The sequence below is a fragment of the Athene cunicularia genome, assembly GCF_003259725.1.
Source record: "Athene cunicularia isolate RWA chromosome Z unlocalized genomic scaffold, athCun1 chrZ_part1, whole genome shotgun sequence".
Classification (NCBI taxonomy): domain Eukaryota; kingdom Metazoa; phylum Chordata; class Aves; order Strigiformes; family Strigidae; genus Athene; species Athene cunicularia.
In genome coordinates, this window is record NW_020799142.1 from 4886638 (window position 1) to 4907240 (window position 20603).

Genomic DNA, 20603 nt, shown 5'->3' on the forward strand with positions numbered 1-20603 from the left:
GATTGTATTTCTGGACTAACAATGTCCAACAGGATATTTAACAGTTTAAAAGACAGAAATTTAAACTACAAACAGTAAAGAGCAGTACAGATTTCACATAAATTTCAAATATAAAACTTGAAAAATCTCTTTCTCTATGACCTGTAGAGAAAGAATTATTTTTATCACTTGAAGTATAATGTGGATCATTTCTAGTGTGATGTGATTTGCTGATTATACCTACCTAGAGAGTAGTAGAAAGGCATAAACATAAAATTTTCAAAAAATCAAACTACATGTTCTCACAAATGACAACTTGGGTGAGATGTATTTTAATCATTACAAATCAGAAAAATTCAGCCAATTGAATATAATTTTACTTCTGTGTGTCTGCAAGAGAAGGTAACAGGGTTTCCTCATTCTCTCAATTTCATACAATGTAGACATGTCACAGGACAAAGAGGTTAAAGTTGCTTCAGAATACAGAGCCTGAAAATGGCAATACATAAACAGCACTGCTTTCAACACACCTATGTTTGAAAACATCCCCATATTTTTTCCAAGAATGGCTAAGGTAGTAGGCACCATGCTGTACACTAACAGGAACACCAAAACAGCCCAAAAGCAAGGAAGAAATATTCTTATATGCTCCCAAGACACATTCTTCCTCAACTGAATTCACAAATGACAAAAACGTTCCAATCAGCTTAAAAAATAAAATATTAGAAAAGATCCTCCTAAAACAACTTCATCTAATTAATTTGGCTTCTAAGTATCTCTATCACTGACAAAAGGCCTAAATCAGCTTGTTGAATTTCTGGAGAAAGAACTCCATAGGTACACTTACTGCTCACCACTGAAATGAAACAAGTAAAAAATATCCAATACACTAGACCACTAAACTTGCAAGTAAACTGTATTCTATCCCAACAGAAATTAATTTCTCTTTAAGACATTTTCAGGGCTGATGTGCCATAATAAATTCTACTATTAATGAACAGTAAAGTGCTGAATTATATTAATTACCTGAATCGCACTCATATTTATGATCTTCATTTATAGATTTCTTATCAAGTCAAAAGAGCCCTTTCTGTTGTAAAAGCTAAGCTGTTGTGCAAATATTATAAAAATAGGTACTTTAATTAGGAATTATATATACACAACAGAACTTTTGCTTTCTGTTAAGTACATCTGACACAGTTGAGATGAAAAACCCATGCAAGTATTTATAAAGATACTTAAAATGAAGAAGAAAGGACACTGCTATAGAACTTCCAATACCCTGGCATACAGCCACTTACTATATTAGATGATGTCTAGATCCAGACTGATAAGCATCATGCCACCAACATGCTTTAGTTTCTTTTGTAGCTAAAGTTGATTTGTAAATTTTAAACTACAGAATATATTTGATCTATTTCCCATTAAAGTGTATCATTAAATTTGAGGTTAAACTTTGAGCAAACTTCACATCTAGTCACAAAACCAGCACAAGCAAGACATTAGTGCAAAGCGGAAGGTGTCAGTTGTACATAGTAAGAACTCTTCCCCTAACTGCCCAACGCAATAAAACGATTTTGATTTAAAGTTCAAGTGGACTACAATGAGAAACAGTGAGATTTTCTTCTCCCAAATTTAAGACAAACTTCCAGAGGATCGAAAGGGAAGCAATCTCAGTTACAGCCATCAAAAAAGTCAAACCCAAGTTTGGAGAGATGATAAGTAACTCCAATATTTACCATGCTATGAAGACGGCATTCTCTAAAGAGCTCCAAACTGCAAAACAATATTGGCATTTAAGTTGAAATTGACAAAGTGCTGCATAGAAAAATGCTCACACACAACAGTCATGTTTAAGCCAGTGCATAGAGAAGATAAAAGCACTTATGGTAGTTGCAAATGTTAACAAGTCCATACAACTTGTACAATTTAGCAATGAGTCCATAGAAAAAGAACAGAGTAAGAGTAGAAATGCTCAAGCTAAACCAAAAAAGGATGACATTCCAACTGTATAAAATCCACATAAGAGTTATAGTAAAAAGACATCAGTGGAAAATACTCAACTCAGTCCCAAACACCCAACAGGCAAATAAAACCAGAAGAGACAAGCCTTTGGCAAACAATTTTAGGAGTCTAAATATGGCATTACATTTCTAAATAATCCACGAAATATATTATATGGCATATTCATATTAAATACTGGGTAACCAACTCTGCAGATCTGATGCTAGCAACGCTTTAGCCAATGAGAGCAAGATGGAGCAAGCTAAGGGAACGCTGGTGTATCACAACAGTGCTCAAGAAAAATATTGTCGCTGAATCGTGCTTCAAAACCAGTACTCTGGGACTCCACACTATCATCTATGGAGCAAAACAAAGTTCCCTAGTTTTTCAGGGATGTGCCCTGCATAACATATGTTATGATTCACTATTACACGAGCAGCAAGACACTGCAACGTAGTATGATTTATGGGCTGGATTAAATTTTTTGCTATTTCCTTCTCATCCAGCATATCACTAGCAGTTTGTTTATGTGAGTTTGTGGCATCAAAGTGTGAACCTGACTTGATAAGAAGATTCATTATGTCTGGATGGTTGTTCAGTGCAGCAATGTGTAACGGACTGTTGTTATCAGAGTCTCTGACATTTACATCAGCACCACATTCCACCAGGATAGCAGTAACTTGTAGAGATGGGAATTTACATACTGGGTAGCGACCCACACATGTAGTACTATTGTCAACAGCAAGGTGAAGCGGACTGAAGTTATTCTTCCCTCTAGGCTGAAGCTTAAGAAACTTGTAAATAGTCTGTTTCTTAAAATGCTCCTGTTCTGAGCTGCAAGGTACTTTCTCCAGCAAGCAAATTAAATGCAAAATGATGGAAAGGGCTTTGTTCAGCTGTATTGGATCAGGAGGACACTGGGTTTGTTTCATGGCTCGTTCTATTTCAAGAACACTTTTGCACAGTATACCCATGAGATCATCAAATGTGACAGTGGTGCCTAGCAGTCCTTTTGCCCTATCCTGCAGCATGAAGGAGAAAAGTTCAGCAAATGATAGTAAACTGCTGGCTGTCATAGGGCTCAGTGGATCAAGATTGTTCTGCTGCAAGTCCAAAGCATATTTCCATAAGTTGATGCAACGCTTGAAGTTTCCAGAGTCTGCGTAGACAGCACCTCTATATCTAATATAGTAGGATGTATCTGGATGAGAAGGGCCAAGAATGCGTTCTCTGATTAACAGAGCTTGCATTCTCATTTCATCAGGGTCTGCAATAAGATTTTCTAGCTCTTCTGAGCTGTTCACCTCTTTAGCATAACCATATGCCATAATTAGTGCTTGTGGCACAGGTTTGCTCAGAATATTAGTCCTATCACTGTACCTCATTTCCATAGCTCTCATCCAGTATTTCAAAGCACCAAGCAGATCTCTCTTTTTGTCCACAAACGTTGCTCCTAGAAGTTCCAGAGCATTTACGCGCTCAGCTTTACTGGTCTGTACATGCTGAGTGAGAAAGTCCACAATATTTGTGTGGCCTGTCACACTAGCTGACAGAAGGGGAGTCATTCCATAACCATCCTTTTCCATTTTAGCACAATACTTGAGAAGCATCTTCATGATCTCCAAACTTCCAGATTCTGCACAGTCATGTAATGCTGTGTTTCCTGCAAGAGAAGAAACACAGTTACACAAACCGTAATCAAATTATAGTCCAAAATCCTTTACAGTAAAAGTTGAAAAAATAGTTTAAAATAGTTTTAAAACCCCAAACATGAATACTTTTTAAAAAAATAGCTGTTTTGGCATCTATGGACTATATGAAATGCTTTGATGACAAGTCAAAATATTCAAGATCTGATTAAATACCAAGGATGCCAGGCAGTTATACAAATCAAAATGCTTGATATTATTGACTGAAGGAATTAAACAGTGGGTTTTTTTCATTGTTATGGCAGGACTCCTCTCGCTCATCTAGCAAATGCCTTGGGGGTCTCTGGGGGTCCCCGCTGACTGGAAGCTAGCCAGTGTTGCTCCAACGTATAAGAAGGACATGAGGACTGACCCAGGAAACTTCAGATCTGTCAGACTAAACTGACTACACATTGGCTTTGTTTGTCTCGACACTAGAGCTTTTTCTCTCTGTCTGCCAACCCTTTTTATTCACATGTTTTGAAGCAATAATTTTATACAACAGAAAACACAATCTATCAAAACAGGCCACTCAGCTGGAGCCTTTGAGAGTGCCAGTATGTTCTGAGGGAGCTGGATGTTTTGTCAAGCACATGTGTATAACCAGACAAGCTGTTAATGCTATCTTCAGTCTTTATCCTGAAGTTCTACATTAATCCCTCTGATCCTCTGGTTAGGATTCCCAAAGCCAAAAATAAAACAATGCCTTCAACATACAACATGAAGCCATCTATCTTATAAGTATCTCATTTACATGTAGGTTCTCTCATCAACATGACATTGCAGCCTTGTAAATAAAGGCACTCGCAATCCTAACACCATGTGGAGAAATTTCTAGTAAGCACTAGTGCCACCTGTTTGAAACACTATTCACAGAAAATAAGAAAGCAAGCATTGGACATCACAATTAAAATATTTAACTATTACAGTTCAACTAGGTGAAAATTATGCTTAGCTTCAAATTTGAGCACTCCACTGGAGGAAAAAGAATGAGATGGAGACAAACTCTCCTGGTCCCCTCCCAACATAAAAAAGTCTTTTATGTGGTTGACTGCTTTTAAAATAACACAATTTAAAACTATCTTGTCCTTTATAAAATATTATACATACTACAGATTCAGGTAGAGTAACTTTTCAGCCTCCCACTAAATTGATACGCAAATTATAAACAGAAAGCTCCTGTAAAAATCCCACCTCCCTTAAGATTTCTTACATCATTAGCCCTGCAAATTCTAGTAAACCGCCCATCATATCATCAGTTTCTATTACAGTGAGCAAGTTTCCACATTCACAAATGAAACCTTCTTTTCTAAATGTTCTCTGTCCATTCATAGTCATCAGATATGTCTTTTAAAAGTTGAGACAGAAGTCTCCTGAAAATTCCTTATTTGCATTTCTGGTAGGCTTTTTTAAATCACTCTTCTGTTGGCATTAGAGTGCACACGTTGCGGCTATATTCCTAGTCTGTAACAGAAATATGGTGGGTTAGTACGCAGTAGCCTTGAAATATTCAGCTCATGTTTGAGGTAAGTGTGCATTTGTATAGTCTACTGATCTAAATAGCCTCTACTTATTTTCATACACTTTAGGGTTTTTTTTTCCAGGTTCTGATCTTCTGTGCAGTTCACTCTTTGTACTAAAGTATTTAGCTAATGAAACTCAAATCGTGCCATCAGAATGCAAGTATGTCTGTGATCTATCTTAAAACTTGAACACTGTATAGAAATAAATTACAACTAAAGTAAAGGTAAAGAATTTCTGCTAATACATTCTGCCAAAAATGTGTTCTTTACACAACCTTAAATATGGGAAATTCAGAAGCAAAACATATACTATACATGTACTGACTTCAGATAACAAAAAGATTCATACTTATTAAATACACAGAAGCTCAGAATCACAGAACTGTCTAAGTTGGAAAAGACCGTGAAGATCATCCAGCCCAACCATCAACTCAACATTAACGGTTCCCAACTACACCATTTCTAAGAGTGCTATGTGGATGTCCTGGTTCAGCTAGGATAGAGTCCTGTGTTTTATCACACTGTTGTATTAAATTTTCTTCTTATTTTAGCCGGGGTCTGTGTTTAACTTTCCAGCCCGACCGGCAGAGGGTGGGGGAAGGGCAAAGACAATGTGCTCTCCGGTCCCGGCAAGGCTTAAACCTGCACAACGGACTTGACTATTAAACACCTCCAGAGATGGGGACTCCACCACTGCCCTGGGCAGCCCATTCCAACACCTAACAACCCCTTCTGCAAAGAAATGCTGCCTAATATCCAGTCTAAACCTTCCCGGGTGCAACTTGACGCCCATTAACTCTTGCTCTACTGCTTGTTACTTGGTTCAAGAGACTCAGCCCCAGCTCTCTGCAACCTCCTTTCAGGGAGCTGTAGAGGGCGATGAGGTCTCCCCTCAGCCTCCTCTTCTCCAGACTAAACACCCCCAGTTCCCTCAGCCGCTCCCCGTACGACCTGTGCTCCAGACCCTGCACCAGCTCCGTTGCCCTTCTCTGGACACGCTTGAGTCATTCAATGTCCTTTTTGGAGTGAGGGGCCCAAAACTGAACACAGGAATCGAGCTGCAGCCTCACCAGTGCTGAGTACAGGGGTAAGATCCCTTCCCTGTCCCTGCTGGCCACACTATTGCTGACACAAGCCAGGATGCTACTGGCCTCCTTGGCCACCTGGGCACACTGCTGGCTGCTCTCCAGCCACTCCTCCCCAAGGCGGTAGCCCTGCTGGGGGTTGTTGTGGCCCAAGGACAGCCCCCGGCATTTGGCCTTATGGAAACTCCTACAGTTGGCCTCAGTCCATGGCTCCAGCCTGTCCAGATCTCTCTCCAGAGCTTCCCTACCCTCGAGCAGATCAACACTCCCACCCAACTTGGGGTCATCTGCAAACTGACTGATGATGCACTTGATCCCCTCCTCTAGATCATCAATACAGATGTTAAACAGGAGTGGCCCCAAATCAGAGCCCTGGGTGACACCACTCGTGACCATCTGCCAACTGGATTTAACTCCTTTCACCACAACTCTGTGGGCCCAGCCATCCAGTTTTTCACCCAGCAAAGCATATGGTAATCCAAATTGCAAGCAGTCATTTTTGCCAGAAGAATGCTGTGGGAAACGGTTTCAAAGGCCTTGCTAAAGTCAAGGAAGACAACATCCTGTCCTGGTTCAGCTAGGATAGGGTTAATTTTCCCCAGCAAAGAGAGAGAAGGGGAAGGGATCTCCAGCCAGGTTATTCATACCATTCTGATGTCAGGTCCAGTGCAGGAACGTTTTTCGTCTTTTTCCTTGGCAGTCTTGGTGGCAGGGAGCTGTTCTGTGACCATTTGCAGTATTTCTCTGTGTATCTTTTGTCTTGTTCACTGTTATTGCTCTTTACTGTTGTTATAATTGCCACTGGATTTGTTCAGATTGTTTATCACATTGTTGTATTAAATTTCTTCTTATTTTAACCCAGGGTTTGTGCCTCACTTCCAGCCTGACCGGCTGAGGGTGGGGGAGGGGCAATAACAACAGCAACACTGTCTCCAGTCCCGGCAGGGCTTCAACCACCACATATCCACAGCCTTTCCCTCATCCAATAAGCAGGTCACCCTGTTGCAGGAAATCAGGTTTGTCAAGCAGGACTTGCCTTTCATAAACCCATGCTGACTGGGCCTGAGCATCTGGTTGTCCCACATGTGTTGTGTGATGGTACTCAGGATGAGCTGCTCCATCAGCTTCCCGGACACTGAAATCTAGCTGTCAGGCCTGTAATTTTCCAGATCATCCTTCCGATCCTTCTTATAGAAGGGCATCACATTGGCCAATTTCCAATCAGTCAGGATCTCCCCGGTCAGCCAGGACTGCTGGTAAATGATGGAAAGCAGCCTGGCGAGCACCCCAGCCAGCTCCTTCAGCACCCTCGGGTGTATCCCATCTGGTCCCATAGACTTGTGTGTGTCTGTGCGATGCAGCAGGTCACTGACTGTCTCCTCCTGTATTGTGGGGGGGTCATTCTCCCAGTCTCTGTCTTCTGGCTGACGAGGCTGGATTCCCTCAGTGCAACTAGTCTTGTTATTAAAGACTGAGGCAAAGAAGGCATTAAGCACCTCAGCCTTCTCCTCATCACTTGTTAACATGCTTCCTCCTGCATCTAGCAGGGGATGGAGACTCTCCCTGGACTTTTGCTACTGACATACTTATAGAAACTTTTCTTGTTGTCCTTGATTGCTGAGGCCAAATTAATTTCCAGCTGGGCTTTAGACCCCCTGATTTCCACCCTGCATAGCCTCACAGCCTCTTCGTAATCACTGTGAGTGACAAATCCCTTCTTCCAAAGCCTGTAAACTCTCATTTTCTCCTTGAGCTGCAGCCAAAGCTCCCTGTTCAGCCAGAGTGGTCTTCTCTGGCATCGGCATCTTACAGCACCTGGGGACCACCTGCTCCTGAGCCATTAACACTTCCTTCTTAAAGAGTGCCCAGCCTTCCTGGACCCCTATACCCTTCAGGACCTCTTCCAGGAGATCTTGTCAAGCAGGTGCCCAAACAAGATAAAGTCAGCCCTTTGGAAGTCCAGGATGTCAGTTCTGCTGCCCCCTCTAAGAATCGAAAACTTTATTACTTCATGATCGCTGTGCGCTAGTCAGCCTCTAACACCACATCCTCCACCAGTCCTTCTCTGTTCACAAAGAGGAGATCCAGCAGGGCACCTTCTCTGGTCAGTTCACTCTCCAGCTGCATCAGGATTTCTCCCACACATTCCAGTAATTTCCAGGACTGCTCCCTCTCTGTTCTACTGTATTTCCAGCAGATGTCTGGGAAGTTAAAAGTTTCCCACAAGAACAAGGGCAAGCGATTGTAAGACTTTTCCTAAATGCCTATAGAATATTTAATCTACCTCTCTGTCCTGGTTGGGTGGCCTATAAGTAGACTTCTACTACAACATCTGCCCTGTTGGCCCTCTTCCCCTGACTCTAATGCAAAGACATTCCACCCTGTCTTCACTGTACTTGTGGTCAAAGCAATCATAACAGTCCCTAACATACATCGCCACCCCACCACCTCTCCTTCCTTCTCTATCCTCCTAAAGAGCTTGTAGCCAACTGGTACACTCCAGCCATGGGAGACATCCCTCCATGTTTCTGTAATAGCCAATACATCATAATTTCCCTGTTTCTTCATGGTTTCAAGCTCCTCCTCTTTGTTACCCCTGCTGTGTGCATTGGTATACATACACTTCAGATGGGCCAGTGTTTTGCCCCCTTCCCCCTTCAAATCTAGTTTAAAGCTCTGTCAATGAGCCCAGCTAACTGCTGCCCCAAGATCCTTTTCCTCCTCTGGGACATGTGCTTCCCATCCAATGCCAAAAGGTCTGGTGTCCTGTATACCAACCCATGATTAAAAAAATTCAAAGCCCTGCCGGTAACATGTCTTAGAGCCACAAGTTCATACACTTCCGAAGTAGAAAATCTGTTCCATTTTCATTTCAATTATAAGTATCTAATGTAGGTCTATACATATTATTTTGACATCTAGCTTTCATATACATGACTTCACAGCACACTCCTTTCTAACAAAACACAGTAAGGTATAAAGTTAAAAAAACACAAAACCAAAATTCAGAAACACCTGGTCAAACCATAATGACTGTCCTCTAAATTCAATACCCACTTGTTTCCTCCAGAACCAGATACCTTAGATCAACATTGTTTTGTTTCTAATAGAAACTATTCTGTTTTGAATTACTAGTTTCTAAAGCAGTAGCTTGATTTTACCTTCTGTTTACAAGCCCCAGAGACAAGTTGTTCATCCAATGCTTTTGGAAGTTTTGGTATGCAAAGTAAGTAGTCTGTAGAGACTCAAGGTCTGTTTATGTGAAATTTTTCTAATGGGCACTGGGCATTTTTGCCTTAGTTTCCCTACTAGTATCCCAATCATCCCTTTCTCACTCTCTTCTAATCTTTCACTTCTCAAAACTTTACATGTAAATTGGTCTGGTGCTTCTTCCTTGATCTTGTTTTTGGACCATCTGAAGAACTGACACCGCATTTCAAAGCCTCTTTGTTGCTCTAAATTCTAGCAACCAGATGAACAGTGCTAAGGAGGAACGACAATTATTTGAGGCAAACAGTCTCAATCCATGCTCAGTAGATAGCAAAATTTAAGTGATACACTAATCAAACTCATAAAAAAGACACGTAAAAAGTTATTTTCAAAAGATTATCACCCAAGTTTAACAGGTTTTTGCAATTATAGCAGAGATATGAACATATTTTGTTCCCCCAACCAGTATTTTAAGTACAAGTTCCAAACGTTTAAAAAACCCTACAGAAAATATCAGATTGTTTCTTAACAGACAGTGAACTGAACTTGCAAAATATTCCTTTCCTGAAATCAGGCCAGTGTTTTTTACTATCATTTACTAACAATTAAGATGAGGAAGACATCCCAACACAAAGTGGCACCTGAAACTATCTGTTAGATCAAGATTCACACAGCTAAATCCAGTTCATGCAATGGAAAGTGATTTCTGATCTTTAATGCCTTAGACAATTTTTATCACTAACAGAGTGTTAAATTAGCTATAGGTCTGGGCAAACTACAGTCTCTACCAAGACCAAGAAAATTTCCTATTGCAGGAACAGAGATTTAATGAAATTTAGATGAATTAAAAGTTTGGTGAATTTGGCATGCAGAGTTTATCAACTTTAATTCCCTCTGCCCTTATCATATATCACGGACCAGAAAAAATGTTGATGCCTCAGTATTGAGGAGCACAAGACCCTTAAATTCCTAAGATGGGAAGGTGTCAAATGCAGACAAATACACAAACTCACCAACATACATACATTTTAAGTCTTCTGGCTATGCTGGAGAAAGTCTAGTTAAAAAGCAACTATAACAGTCAACCCAGAACTAGAGACTGGCTGGTTCCTCAGACCTCCTGCACTCAGTGATGAAGACAAAACCAGATGCAACTGGATGTAGGCTGAGCGACCAATTATTTCAGAGTGCAGTCAAGGGAGCTCTGAAATACTAGATTTGACATCTATTTTCCACTTTCAAGTCAATACTTTTAAGATACTTTAAAAGTTGTAACATAAAAGCATATTAATGATAAATAAGCCAAAAGGTATTAGTAGCAAGGCTATTACTATTGCTTCACCATTTTGCTGGCTTAGGCAATAAGATCAATGGTAGTTATGCGCATTACACACTGTAGATCTATTGCTGTATGATGTTACTCTTGACACTCTTATCAATTGCCAGGCATATATGCTGTGACACATTAATACTGCAAAAGTCCACACAAATTAAGCTTGGCCATTGTCTGGGTAAATTCAGATCCAATACAACGGTATGTCATTAATCTACAATGTAGCTATGCAGAACATGTGGAAATATGCTTAAGACTCCAAGGAATTTCACTGCTTTGTCCAACTGGATGCCCTTAATTTTTAAAAATGGGGGTTTTGTTTTACAATTACTGACTTAAGCTTAAATGGCTGTTACTGAGGACATCAGAAGTAGTGTAATTTTTTAGCTACTTACATTGTAGTAGCACACAGAATTAAAACAACCATCGTTAGTTTAAGCCATGTGTAAAGAGAGGCCAACACCATTAAATTTTAGTGGCTGCCCCTCACATAAGTTTAACTGAATGGGACTGCTACAGTAGTGGAAAGGATACCTTGTAAAAAAAAGCAAGCTTCCACAGACTAGAAGTGGGCACAGGTAAACATATAGTTGAGAGCTGCCAATTTGAAAAAAAACAAAAACATAGACCCCAACCTTAAAATTACCAGTTGTCTACACCTTGCAAGTATCAAGCCTTCAATTTGAGGAAGAACTTGAAAGAAAACATGGCAGCAGCCTTAATATCTAAATCAAAGAATTTGTTCCACATATTGGCCAGGAACTAAATAGTTCAAATAAGTATGGTAAATCAACCATGATTCTATGAACTAACTCATCCATTTAGAAAACACTATATTGTCTACAGTGACAGGAATAAACAGTGGCTTAATTCAGTAGTTAATTCAATTTTTTGTAACATCATTTATTCAATAACAAACTAAAAATCAACATTCTATCTACCACTATTAAAAAGGAAAAAGGCTGAAAATAAGTCAAAGTAATTTGGAATTCATTCTCTTGATAAGCAGTTTTCCAAGGGACACATACGAAGATGTTGGTCAAATTATTTTTTTTTAAAATGTGAATGATTATTTCAAAACAATTTCATTAAATTTTCTGAATCCATTTTTAATTCCAAAATGATCTGCAGGAATTTAATCACATATAGAAGATAGATAATAAAACAACAACAGGAAAGGCTCATCATTCTTGCACAGAAACCAATTTGGACTGGAAATGTTTTGGTAGACACTATATTTCTGTACCAGAAAGTGAGTGCCACTGTACTGTGTTGCTAATACTGCTTACAAACCATTTCCATCCATATAAAAGTCTACTATTCACATTACCTAATAACTTCCTCTAAGAACAGCAATAAAGAAATGGAATCAACCCACCTCCAGTCCTTCCAAATCTTGCAAAAACAAATCAAGGAAAAAGGTACAGTCACTTGACACCACAGCTTAATGTTTCATTCCTTTTGTTACAGTCCTTTAAAAAGTGGTCTGCACATTAAACAAACGCTTCATATACCACAGAACTAATTCTCTAAATATCCATCCTTACCAAAAACTTATTGGAGTGGGGGAGTGGGCATTCAAATTCATAATGAGGACATGTTTTCTACGTCAGAAGCAAGTAATTCCCAAAACAGACTGGTAGCTTGTGACATGGGAATGAAATAAAATGAAGCAATGACATAGAAAGTGATTTGACTTGATTTGCAGCCAATTAAGTATATCCACTTCCTAATACAAAATGTTGTATCAAATTTCTCGGTAGTAAAATTTACATTAAAATATAGTATCAATATAATTTCATATCCAATATATTTAAACATAAAAGAGATCTAAATAAGTGACTGACCACTATGTAAAAAGTTAACTACGTGCATGTATTCTTGATGCCTTACAGATTAAATTAATCTTTTTTATAAAGTTATAGTTGTTCATGTAAGTGATTTTTTTCCTAACAGAACACTTGGAAGTAATTAAGTCTTCCAAGAGTTCTACTGATTTTATAAAAAAAATGTATTGCTATATACATACAAACATGGACAGTACACAAGACATCTGTTATACATCCCTACACTAAGTAAGCATGACAAAGAAAATTGTCTTCTCATTAAGAAGAAACTAAGTAAAATTGCAAAGAACTGCTAATCTCAGCAAGTTACTTTAGTTTCCATACACTATAATGGAAGAAAAATCCAACAGATAAAAGGATGCAGAACACTTAGAGCAAGGATTTATTCTCATGGGGAAAAAGAGAGGAAGCTTTGGTTTTTTAGTCTGGTTGTGTCCCCTGCGAAATGAATCTTGGCAAGTAGACAAGACAGACAACCTCAGAAGAGAACAAACCTGTACGACTCCTTAATCAAAGAATCATCTAGGTTGGAAAGACCGTGAAGATCATCCAGTCCAACCATTAACCTAACACTGACAGTTCCCAATTACACCATATCCCTCAGCGCTATGTCAGCCCAACTCTTAAACACCTCCAGGGATGGGGACTCCACCACCTCCCTGGGCAGCCCATTCCAACACCTAACAACCCCTTCTGGAAAGAAATGCTTCCTAACATCCAGTCTAAACCTTCCCTGGTGCAGTTTGAGGTCATTCCCTCTTGGCCTATTGCTTGTTACTTGGTTCAAGAGACTCATCCCCAGCTCTCTGCACCCTCCTTTCAGGGAGCTGTAGAGGGCGATGAGGTCTCCCCTCAGCCTCCTCTTCTCCAGACTAAACACCCCCAGTTCCCTCAGCCGCTCCCCGTACGACCTGTGCTCCAGACCCTGCACCAGCTTCGTTGCCCTTCTCTGGGCACGCTTGAGTCATTCAATGTCCTTTTTGGAGTGAGGGGCCCAAAACTGAACACAGGAATCGAGGTGCGGCCTCACCAGTGCCGAGTCCAGGGGTCAGATCCCTTCCCTGTCCCTGCTGGCCACGCTATTGCTGACACAAGCCAGGATGCCATTGGCCTTCTTGGCCACCTGGGCACACTGCTGGCTCCTGTTCAGCCGGCTGTCAATCAGCACCCCCAGGTCCCTCTCTGACTGGCAGCTCTCCAGCCACTCCTCCCCAAGCCTGTAGCACTGCTGGGGGTTGTTGTGGCCCAAGGGCAGCCCCCGGCATTTGGCCTTATGGAAACTCCTACAGTTGGCCTCAGTCCATGGCTCCAGCCTGTCCAGGTCTCTCTCCAGAGCTTCCCCACCCTCGAGCAGATCAACACTCCCACCCAACTTGGGGTCATCTGCAAACTGACTGAGGGTGCACTTGATCCCCTCCTCTAGATCATCAATACAGATGTTAAACAGGAGTGGCCCCAAAACAGAGCCCTGGGGGACACCACTCGTGACCATCTGCCAACTGGATTTAACTCCTTTCACCACAACTCTGTGGGCCCGGCCATCCAGACAGTTTTTTACCCAGCAAAGCAAGTGCCCATCCAAGCCACAAGCAGCCAGTTTTGCCAAGAGAATGCTGCGGGGAACGGTGTCAAAGGCCTTCCTAAAGTCAAGGTAGACAACATCATTATCTACAGACATTCCTACCAAAGTTCGTTTTCCACATAGCATCACCTCAACACAGCCTTTCCCTCATCCAGTAAGCAGGTTGCCCTGTCATAGGAGGAGATCATGTTTGTCAGACAGGACCTGCCTTTCATAAACCCATGCTGACTGGGCCTGATCCCCTGGTTGTCCATTATATGGCTTTTAATGGCCCCCGAGATGACCTGCTCTATGGCCTTCCCTTAACGTTTACTACAAGAGAAGATTCATTATTTTTAACACACTAAACCATACTGATCACAGAGAAAAGAGTGTAAATCTCGAATACCTTTATTTCTGGGTCTGCCAAGTCTATAAAAGATCTCTTTCCTTTACCAATAGGCTTTACTGTTACACCTTCCAGTACCCCACATAAGTGACAATACTAAAATAGCACTAGCCCTTGATATAGTACCACTGTATGTATAAGCTTGATACAGTACCCATAGAGACTTAGGTCTGTATTGCTTCTTTACTTTGCAAAATGAGGAAGCAAAGTCAACAAGACTTTCCTCCATATAATTTTACAGAGCTATTCTAATCAAATACTGTGCCAGTGGAATTCAAGAGCAAGATTTTGAATCATAGTGTTACTCGTGTTTTCAAAAGACACAAATCCCTCCAACTGCTACAGTAGTATGAAGGATCATAAATTACAAAAAACGTTTGGCTTGCAACCAAACATTCCTGTGCAGATCCCAAGAGACCCTAAGGGATCACCTAGTCTAGCAGTTCTTATGAAATTTTCGAATACTCAGGAGAAAAATTAGGTTTTTGGCTAGCAGATGAGTCTGCTAACCCCAGAAGAGGAAGAGTTAGTGAAGACCACTAGCGAAAACCACAAATATCCAAGGTTATCTTGAAGAGCAAGAGACCACATAAGGAATTGAGCAATGGAAAGACTTAACAGGACACGTTCAGAAAAAAATATCTGCCTTTCATGTCAATGTTTTTGAAGAGAGTCCTTATTCCCTGAATGAGAATATTCCCTGAATCTCCATTACTGCCGCAAGTCTGATGGATGAGGATAAAGCATAAGACAAATTATCAAACTATACATTGCAGATTTTCAAAATGCAAGATCTAAGGGTCCTGTCTGGAGTTAGAACGTAAGTATAAGGTTCTTTTAAAACAATCTGCATGCAAAATAATTTTATTGGGGCAATTACATTAAATATTTTATTTTAAATTTAAGATCCAACACAAACAGCCCCACGTACACTCCCAAGAGAGCCCAAATCTGTATTTCAAAGGCCCAAAGACTGCTACCACTTGAACTACAAGAGTAAGCATTTCCCTTCCAACACATAGCAGTCGAACAAAGACTGTGCACAGAAACACATCAGTGAAGCACTCTATTCAAGAATCCAGAGGTCTATTCTGAACATGTTAAGGAAGCACCACTCTAACAACAGATCATTGGCAGGCTTTACAGTGCAAGCAGAACAGAAAACTGCTTGCAGCCAACACACAGAACATCTTAGAAAGTGGTGGTTGGGTTTTGGTTTGGGTTTTTTTTGGGGGGGGGAGGGGGAACAGAAAACAACTTGCCATTTAAGATATTATATACCAGTGAAAAATACTAAGCTTTATTAGTTTTAATCTGCAGCTTCCTAAACCATGAGTAATATACTGGAGAAACCTATGAATTAGCAAGACAGTGGTGAATTAACTCAAGTTTGTAAGTGTTGCTTTAGCTGCTTCTTGCCTTTCTACAAAAAAAAAATATTTCTATCTATATTTTTGCTGTTTTGCACAATTCTAAGAGAAAAAAAACCCATACTTCCTATCCTAGGAATCAAATTTCCCCCTCCCTCACTAAAACTGTTCATGTAATCTAAAACATTTTTTTAAAAGATCCTTTGTTTACATTTTTGTTGTCTATGCATCAGAAAAATTTGGGAAAACTGTGGAAGTTGAGATCTGCAAAACAGTAGAAAAAGACAACTAAAGATTCATACCTTAAATTCAGAAACACTGGCCATCTTTCACAGTACAGCACCTCACTACCCCAAACATCATTACCTCCTTCACCAGCATCTCCTGTGAGACAGTGCCAGACCTACACTTTACCTCAGTGTAGCATCTTATCTGACTCAGACTCTGAAGTCTTTATGAACATCTTAAATCATTTCCTAGCTGTACTTTTGCACTTGCACAATTGTCTTACAAGATCTCTGCATTCTTAATTTCTGTAGACCAAAACACCACTGTGGGATTCTGTCTGTATTTTAGAAGCAGTATTTCACACTGTTTTCACCTGCTCTTTTATAAAGCCTGCCTCAGTTGTCACCCAGACTTTTGGATGCCTGTGAACCTAACTATGTTTTCATCTCAAAGTATCTGGATTTTTCCCTGGAACTGTCAATAATTGAAAACATTCTCAGATCTTTCCCAGGTCTAGATTTTCCTGGGTTTCAAAATGTGAATAAAGGTCTACCTTGCAATATGAAAATCAAGTGGAAAAAACCCAAGGAATAGTTCAAATCATTTAGACTTCCCCCTTCACTTTTAAGAATAATACCCAGAAGAATCTACAGTAATCTCCTGCAACAGCTTGTCTACTGAAGTTATATGGTTTTGGTCTTCTAAAGAGTTGTAATTTTAAATGCAGCAAAATTTACAGTAGCTAAAGCTTTTACATATTTCACAGCATAGTAGGCCTCTTCACACATGGCCCAGGAAGGGTCTACCTAAAAAGACTTCAGATACAAGGATAGCAACAACTTTTACTACTCAAAACCAGAGCACTCAGGTTCTCAGTGTATCCCTACTACAAACTGTAGACATAATGTCAATTGTTTAGTACACAGCAGGGAGGAGTAGAAAAAGAAAGTAATACACAGAGGTGGATTTGAAGTGGAACATGCCAACACAGAATGAATCCTGTTGGAAATACTAATTTTGAAATTAGTTAGTACTGAGCATTCTTGCAAAACAAAGTTGAGGAGGTTAGCTGTTGAGCCTCAGCCACTGCAATGTCCATACTGTTCCAATACTTAACGGCTACCAGTTTTGCTCAGTTGTTCTGGCTTTCCACAGCTAACTTTCATTTTCAGTGTTCATAGTATTTTCTTTCTCTCTACCTCACTGCGGCTTATTAAATAACTTCAGAGATCAGAGTGCTTTAAGATGCCAAATAGGGGCTCATGTCATAACAAGAGAGCATTTCCACATATAAAGACATATTTCAACCAACATATATCTATCACGTACACACATCCATTTGTATACATGGAAGTTCAAAGTATAATCCAACTTCTTTTAAATTTTATTTAAGTAAGGATCAATTATAATTATAAACCTTTGCTCACGTGCCTGGTTGTGAGTCACATAGAAAATAAAGGAAGCAGAGAGAGAAAGGAATTAAGGTAACAGAGAAACTGAGAGCACTGAGAAAATCAAGAGTGAGTGGCTACCACACAGTCTTTTAAACAAAGACAAATAACACTAACGCACTAGCAAAGTGAATAATAAAGACCCCTAAAGTAAGCCTTCTCCACCAATACACAAAATGAGGGGGAAAAAGAGCAGCAGAGATACATCTTTTCCCATGTTATATCAGATATTTGACAGGCATGCTTTGTTCACATGTATCATATAAAGGGATAGGTTTAAAACTAAATACATACTTTAACTTGTTATTACAAGAACCCTGTCTAGAAAATTAACACTTTTATCCTATCACAAGTCCATAATGATTCATAAGCAACCTTAAATCCTTACAAAGGAAGATTTATTTTGCTCTGTCCACCTCTATGACAAATCCATAGTTTAGCTTTCTTTACATTAAACCCACATATCTGCAAGATTTGCCGAAAAAGGCATATTTAACTGAACAACTTTCCCAAATACTATCCTCATATTTGACGTTTACCAGTATCATACAATAATCTAGACACAAAGTATACTTGAACAGAACTAACTGTAAGTTATAGTAACTACACTGTTAAAAAGATAATTAGTCTGAAACAGGCAGTGGAAGCATTACACTACAAAAAGGTTTATTAGCAGAGGAGTAAAATGTATGTATAAAATAAGCTACTGAAACACAATCCTGGCTCAATGAACTAAAGAATAACAATAACTTGCACTAATTGGTATTCTTTTCAGGCAAACATCATATTCACATACAAGTTTGAGATGTAATAAAAACCCCAGTGAGTAAACATCATTATGATCACTGCAGAAACGACAAAAAGCTTCACTTTGAATGGTAACACTAGGGTAACTGTAAACAGGGGCAGAGATGTCCTTCGTGATCTGTCCTTCCGTTCGGACCAGTTACCTGCAGCTTCATTTATTTAATCCTAACATATGTTTTTGTTTACAAACACTGCAAAAAGGTTCAAAATCAAAGGTCCAAAATTGAAGAATCTGGAGGAAGAGGAGGGTGAGAAGCGAAGTGGTTATTCACTTAAGAGTTTAGGAAAAATATTTTACCTTTTAGGCATCTTTCCTTGTGCTAGCCTTACTGGCACAGGCCAGTTTTATGTACAACGTAATCTGAAGAAACAGTATGAAAAACAAGAATACACACTCATATTTGAATACGTTGCTACACCAACCTCCTACAAAGAGGAGTTCTCAGCAAGTTTATTAGCTTCTTGCACAGGCATACATGTGACATTTTGTATGACTAAGTCGTTTCAAGAATTAGGGGTTTAAGATTAAAATGCATCCATTTAGAATGAAATTATATAACCGGTGTTAACAAAGGAGTACGTAAAAAAAACTAGTAAAAAAACACAGCTAAACACACTTCATCTCTTACTCATCCACTTTACAAAAACTAGAAGAATATTTTTTTATGTCAGCCTCCTAAAGAAGGGTAAATGAGTAACTCCCCCTATTTAACACAAGGGAAGTGAAAAAATAACTTACCTTTAACACTTTTTCTGTTAACATCGGCTCCTTTTTCAAGTAAATACTGAGCAATTTCTTTGTGGCCTTTGTAACACGAGATCATCAAGCATGTATGCCCATGACGGTTTGATACTTCCAGGTCTGCTTTGTGCTCCACAAGATATTTCACTATTTCCAGGTGGCCATCAAAACAGGCAGCTCTAAGAGGTGTTGAATTTGTCAGAGTTGTATTGTTGACAGATGCACCACGATCTAACAGACACTGAACCACCTTCAAGTGGCCTGCCGCCGATGCTGCCCATAATGGCGGAGCCCCCTCAATAGTCTCACCATCAAAATTCACAGAACCACCAACTTCTATTGACGCAGAGCAATGGTCCAACAAGTATTCCACCATGTCAAGGTGACCATAACGAGCAGCCATCAGAAGTGGTGTGGCACCATTGGTTTTCTCTGACATAAGTAGGGCTACCTCTTCCCTTGTTTTGCTTGCCAGTAACTTGGAAAGAAGCCGCAGCTTGCCATCACGAGCTGCATTGAACACCGCTGTCTTTAGATCCATTTAGTCTGTACCTCTCTTCTTCTGGAAGGATGCACACCTGCCTTTTTCAGAGTCAAAAGCTTACGGGAAACGCACAGCCCAAACACAATCTCCCCAGCTTCTTCTCAGATCAGTTTGATCTACATGAGAAAGCATGGAGACTCTGAACAGGGTCCTGACAAAGCACAAGCCGTGCTTGTTATAAACCTGCAAGAGAACGAATTCTGGATGTTTTTAGCTCCTACTTTGCAAACAAGAAACTGCAATTGTATTTTTCTGCAGCTATACCCAAACAACTCGCTGCTGTCGTGCACTGACGTCCCGCCGCCTTCCCCAGGACTCTCCCAGGCTGCGCAGTGCCCCCTGAGAAAAGATGCTGGGGAGCAAGGGGTTGATCCTACCAGTGTGTTATCCATACCAGCCGCATAAAAATCCTCTTCCCCCTTACCCTACCCCCGACTTGTCCTAGGTGTAGCTTAAGGAAAGAGTACCCCTCGCTCCCCTAAGGAGCCCGAAAACACGCAGCCCACAGGGAAAAGGGAAGACGACGCACGCCCCGGCCGCCACGCTCTGACCAAGTCTCAGGCGGTGAGGAGAGCCTGAGACTGCCCTTTCCCTCACGATCACATTCAGTCCGCCCAGAGGCCCGCCGCCCCTCCTCAAAGCGAGCCCCCTCCTCCACCCTCCTTCTCCTCAGGGCCCCAAAACCGCTCCAGGCTCCCTCACGGCCCGTCCCGGCCTGCTCACCCGCCCGAAGCCGGCCAGAAAGGGCCACTGGGCTACAGGTTACCTTCCCGAGGTTCTATCAGATACCTACCGCCGCAGCCGGCCTCACAGGAGAGCGCC

General features: G+C 40.6%; 1 protein-coding gene across 2 annotated transcripts; it reads right to left on the reverse strand.

Moving 5' to 3' along the window:
• Positions 1-924: 924 nt before the first annotated feature.
• Positions 925-20603, reverse strand: FEM1C (fem-1 homolog C). 2 transcript variants are annotated; one of them, XM_026865358.1, is made up of 3 exons: positions 20575-20603; positions 19235-19964; positions 925-3646 (listed from the first exon to the last, which is right to left on the reverse strand). In XM_026865358.1, exons 2-3 carry the CDS (start codon positions 19776-19778, stop codon positions 2337-2339), a joined length of 1854 nt encoding a protein of 617 aa, XP_026721159.1. In that variant the 5' UTR covers positions 19779-19964; positions 20575-20603; the 3' UTR covers positions 925-2336. The 2 variants fall into 2 exon arrangements, with proteins under 2 accessions (XP_026721159.1, XP_026721158.1); XM_026865357.1 differs by having other exon boundaries at positions 20548-20592.